The sequence below is a fragment of the Pelmatolapia mariae genome, linkage group LG3_W, assembly GCF_036321145.2.
Source record: "Pelmatolapia mariae isolate MD_Pm_ZW linkage group LG3_W, Pm_UMD_F_2, whole genome shotgun sequence".
NCBI lineage: Eukaryota > Metazoa > Chordata > Actinopteri > Cichliformes > Cichlidae > Pelmatolapia > Pelmatolapia mariae.
This window is the reverse complement of record NC_086229.1, coordinates 15,227,903-15,233,469: the sequence shown is the minus strand read 5'-3', so window position 1 is coordinate 15,233,469 and position 5,567 is coordinate 15,227,903. Positions and strand designations below refer to the sequence as shown.

Below are 5,567 nucleotides of genomic sequence, written 5' to 3'. Positions count from 1 at the left end.
TCATGGTAAATGGATTGATTCTTATATAACGCTTTTCTACTCTCCCAGAGTACTCAAAGCGCTCTATACAACACGCCACATTCACCCAGTCACACCCATTCTCACAAGCAATACCTCTATACTGAGTGCTTTCTCACTAACTAACTCTAACTACACTCACACACATTTATACTCCGATGATGCATCGGAGAGCAACTTGGGGTTAGTATCTTGCCCAAGGATACTTGGCATGCAGACTGGAGGAGCCTGGGATCGAACCTCCAACCTTGCGATCAGTAGGTGACCTGCTCTACCTCCTGAGCTACAGCCACCCCATCCCCCCACCTTCCCCACTCCCCCCACAACAGAGCAATTAATGCTATGAAAGACTTCACCCACAGGAGCAACCTCCTCACTTCACACCTATGAGGATTTCACACCACCTTCTCCCACTACAACCCTTCATATTCATGAAGCAGATGTGAGGACGCAGTTTAACCCTTTAGAAATACTAAAGAACCAATTCAATTCAATTGTATCTATATAGCGCCAAATCACAAGAAAAGTAGCCTCAAGGCGCTTTATATTGTACAGTAGATACAGAGAAAAGCCCAACAATCATATGACCCCCTATGAGCAAGCACTTTGGCGACAGTGGGAAGGAAAAACTCCCTTTTAACAGGAAGAAACCTCCGGCAGAACAAGGCTCAGGGAGGGGCGGGGCCATCTGCTGAGACCAGCTGAGGTAAAAGGTAAATGGCCTGCACTTGTATAGCGCTTTTCTAGTCCTTAGGACCCCAAAGCGCTTTACACTACATTCAGTCATTCACCCATTGGCGAATAGCAAGCTACATAGTAGCCACAGCTGTTTTGGGGCGCACTGACAGAGGCGAGGCTGGCGGACACAGGCGCCACCGGGCGCTCTGACCACCCAAGGATGTTTGGCATGCAGCCAGGATGCAGCCTGGGATCTAACCACCAACCTTCTGATTAGTGGCTGACCTGCTCTGCCACCTGAGCTACAGCCACCCTAGAGACAAAAACAGGATAAAGACATGCTGTGGAAGGGAGACAGAGATTAATAACAGATATGATTCGATTCAGAGAGGTCTATTAACACATAGTGAGTGAGAAAGGTGACTGGAACGGAAAAACTCCTCGTGTGTCATAGTGGTCTGATCAGACAATATATTTACCCTTCTGTGCCATTTCATGTTTAGGTCAGTTATGTTTGTTTAGGTCAGTTATATTTCTTTGTGCAGTCATTTGGTTTGTTAAGTTTGCAGTTCTTTGTCTGAGTTCAGTTTTGTTTCTGTGACATTTTTTATGAGCTTAACATTAATTACTTTTATAAATATAATATTTGGGTTAAATGAATAAAAACTTTGTTTTTCTAATATTTTTTGTGACTCCTTCTGCTTTTTCAACTTGGTTCATCACACAGCCCTAAATATTTGTTTAATGTCCTGGTCAAATATTACTCCAAGGTGTTACTGGAGGCCAAGGTAATGCCATCCAGAGCAAGTATCTGGTTAGATACCATATTTCTAGGTATTTTAGGGCCAAGTATAATCAGCAGCATAAAGTTAGTTGTCACCCAGGTCTTTATATCAAGCTCTGCTGTGTTCAAGCTATTAATTACTGTGCGCAGGAGAGCCAAAACACACATCAAACATTAAAGTTCAGTTATGCCAGCTTTAACCTTGGGATGCCTCAGCTTCTCTTTTATATCCCCCACACTCAACTCTCTGCATCAGGAAGCTCCTGCCACTGGTCACCCTGGGAGTTTCGTCCTTCTACACCCTAACAGTTAGCAGATAATGTAGTGAAGCATCGCTGACACAAAATTTGACTGACTTTAAACACTGGTCACTTCAGGTGTTGCTCTGATATACAGGAAATGACATCACGGCTCAAACTCTTTGTCAGTAAACCATTTCTTTATTTAACATATAAAATTTTGGTTTAATTGTTGCAGGATTTTATTACATAAACAAGCTGAAAAAAAACTGCAGAACACATGGATCAATGCATTCAATAAAAATATAACAGGAAACAGATTTCTTAATCAAACTGCTGGAACAAAGCGAACCACTCAACACAAACACTACAGTAGAACAGTTTAGAAAGCTTACAATGTAACAAGAGGCACATTTTCATTCATAGGTGCAGTATTATTATTATTACAGTATAATTTTATCAGTAATATTGCTTACAGGGTTCATATTGCATTGAATATGTTTGTCATCACATTCATTCTATTCACAGGTTGAGTTCATTCTATACACAATGCATAACTGTGCTTGTTTAGAGTTGATGTTCCATCCAAGAGGGTTTTAAGCTTCACTGGTGAGAGTGTCCAGGTGATACATGTTGAGGGAGGATGAGAACATAACAGGCTGATTGCATGCATGCTTACAGTACATAAATCTAGCAACAGGCCCCTGAGCAGTGTCTTTGACCTTTTTGTAACTGGCTGCCCTTTTACCTACCTGGTAACAGATGACTGGAGGCGATAACCAGCCCTCAGACACTCTGAAGTCTTAAGACTATGATTGTGCATGGAAGGTGTTGCAGAAAAGGGAAGTTATATGTCTGCTATATGTCTGTTTATAGCTATTGAAGATTTACAAGATATACCATTGACTGTACACGATGAACTTTTAACTTGTGTTGACGCCATGGGAGGGCGGATACCCCACTGCTTTAAAAGTGTTCTCGACATGTATTTTTGTCAGAGGACATATCCTGATGTGGCTTCTCCTGTGCTAATAAACTCATCGTTTGATTGCACTTTTCTGGAGCCAGATGGCAATGATTTCAGTCCTGCATCACGCTGATGTTTGCACAGAGAAGATAATTTAGTAAATGTTTTTGAACATTGGTAACAGTAAACTTCATAATCATTATGCAAATTTTTACTCTGTGAATGGTACTCATGGCCATTGACCAGTGGTTGTTGATCAATGCTCATAAGAATTTGCATATTAACGATGAAGAAATTGACCTCACAGCCCATTGTTCATTCATTGGGCCGGTTTCAGTCGTTATGCAAATGTGCTGTTTATAAGATTAACGTAAAAGCAGGAATCAAGACGTAACAGTTTATTTGTAACATGGAATCGTTTCTGAGTGGAGTATGAACTGAGATTACTCAAACTCTTTCACAGATGAAGTTCTCTTTCATGTGTCTGCATTCATGCTTAGTATGATCACATTATTGTGAAAAGGTTTTGTCACAGTGTCTGCACTTGTATGGTTTCTCTCATGTGTGGACTCGTTTATGCTTTTCAAGCTGACGTGCATTGATGAAGGATGACCCACACTGATCGCAGACATGCTTTTTAACGCCACTGTGAAGGAGTTCATATTGTTTGAAGTCCTTTGAAGTGGTGAAGCCTCTCCCGCATTCTTTACAGTAGTTCATTTTGTCTCCAGTGTGTCTACGTTGATGTATTTTCAGAGTCCTTCAATGACTTAAAGTTTTTCCACAAAGGTCACAACAAAAGTCTTTCCCACAGCGATGACAGGGTTGAGAACTTGATCCATCTGTGTCGCTCTGCTTCTAAACAAAAACACAAAGACAGTGTAAGTCAGTCTTTCTGACTTATCCTGAACGTCACCTGAAATAAAGAGCATCTCTGCCAAAGTCCAATTACATTTTACTGTTTACATTATCACACTCAGCTCAATTTAATGTGCTATAAAAACGATAAGAGTAAAAACATTAAAGTAATACTAGTTTAATGCTACAATAACAATAACGCAATTCTCAAACACTATCCCTAAAAACCTGTGATTAGAGTCTGAATAATCATTCAGAGCTGCCAGTAGAATTGCTAACATGCTAACACACTTTGATGAGCAGAGTTGTTTCAAACAGTCGGGCTGACAAGATAAAAATATAAATACATACCTCACAGTAACTACACTTGTAGAGTCTTTCTGGTGTGGATCTGTTGGTGTGCTTTCAGGTAACGTGGAGATTTAAAAGTCTTCTCACACAGGTCACATTTATAAGGTCGTTCCTCAGTGTGGGTAAACATGTGACGTTGTAAATCTGTGTTTGTGGTAAACTGTTTACCACACTGATCACAGCTGTACACATCATGTCTGGTGTGAATGCGTAGGTGAATGTTTCGGCTGTCTATCCGGCTGAAAGTTTTTCCACAAATGTCACAGCTGTACGCCTTAATTCCAGAGTGGGTAACTAGATGACTCTGTAAGCTGTTACTGTGAGTAAAAGCTCTGCCACACTGATCACAGGTGTACGCTTTAACTCCACTGTGGATTAGTTGGTGTGATTTTAAGTGTGAAATGCGCGTAAAAGACTTTCCACACTCGTCACAGCTGAACGGTCTCTCTCCAGTGTGGATGAGTTTGTGTGTTTTTAAGCTTCCGGACTCGGTAAAAGACTTTCCACAGTCTCCACAGCTGAACGGTCTCTCTCCAGTGTGGATTAGTTGGTGTGTTTTTAAGCTTCCAGAGTGGGCAAAAGACTTTCCACACTCGTCACAGCTGAACGGTCTCTCTCCAGTGTGGATGAGTTTGTGTGTTTTTAAGCTTCCAGAGTGGGTAAAAGACTTTCCACACTTGTCACAGCTGAACGGTCTCTCTCCAGTGTGGATTAGTTGGTGTTTTTTTAAGTTTCCAGACTCGGTAAAAGACTTTCCACAGTCTCCACAGCTGAACGGTCTCTCTCCAGTGTGGATGAGTTGGTGTCTTTTTAAGTTTCCAGACTCGGTAAAAGACTTTCCACAGTCTCCACAGCTGAACAGTCTCTCTCCAGTGTGGATGAGTTGGTGTGTTTTTAAGCTTCCAGACTGCGTAAAAGACTTTCCACACTCGTCACAGCTGAATGGTCTCTCTCCGGTGTGGATGAGTTTGTGTGTTTTTAACTTTCCAGACTTGGTAAAAGACTTTCCACAGTCTCTACAACTGAACGGTCTCTCTCCAGTGTGGATGAGTTTGTGTGTTTTTAAGTGTCCAGACGTGGTAAAAGACTTTCCACACTCGTCACAGCTGAACGGTCTTTCTCCAGTGTGGATGAGTTTGTGTGTTTTTAAGTGTCCAGACGTGGTAAAAGACTTTCCACACTCGTCACAGCTGAACGGTCTCTCTCCAGTGTGGATGAGTTTGTGTGTTTTTAAGTGTCCAGACGTGGTAAAAGACTTTCCACACTCGTCACAGCTGAATGGTCTCTCTCCGGTGTGGATGACCTGATGCATTTTTAGGGAAGCTTTCACAGTAAAATCTTTCCCAAACTCGTCACGGTTGTATTTCTTTCTTCCACTTCTTTCGTCAACAAAATTGTCGGCCTCCTGAGAGCGCTGACTTCTCGATCCACGTTGGTCCTGCAGTGACAGAGATACAAACAGAGGCAGTGATTTGTGGGAAATACATTATTCTAACCGGCCTTTTATTAGTGGTATTTTGTGAGCTTTTATTAAATAAGTATTTATATTTATTTTCATACACACATTGCAAATGTGCTCATGAGAGTTGGCATTCAGTCTTTTGAGGATCAATGCAAACATGCTTACAGACAGAGATAAATATTAGACTTGTTTCTAGGGCAAAGATTAGAG

General features: G+C 41.5%; 1 protein-coding gene across 1 annotated transcript; it reads right to left on the bottom strand.

The window, feature by feature from the left end:
* Positions 1-2,172: 2,172 nt before the first annotated feature.
* Positions 2,173-5,314, bottom strand: LOC134646739 (zinc finger protein 493-like). Its single transcript, XM_063500604.2, has 2 exons — positions 3,896-5,314; positions 2,173-3,544 (listed from the first exon to the last, which is right to left on the bottom strand). Exon 1 carries the CDS (start codon positions 5,205-5,207, stop codon positions 3,906-3,908), a length of 1,302 nt encoding a protein of 433 aa, XP_063356674.2. The 5' UTR covers positions 5,208-5,314; the 3' UTR covers positions 2,173-3,544; positions 3,896-3,905.
* Positions 5,315-5,567: the final 253 nt, after the last annotated feature.

Excerpts from the sequence above, each read along its gene's own strand:
- LOC134646739 (XM_063500604.2), bottom strand. The coding sequence starts at position 5,207 with ATGCATCAGGTCATCCACACCGGAGAGAGACCATTCAGCTGTGACGAG.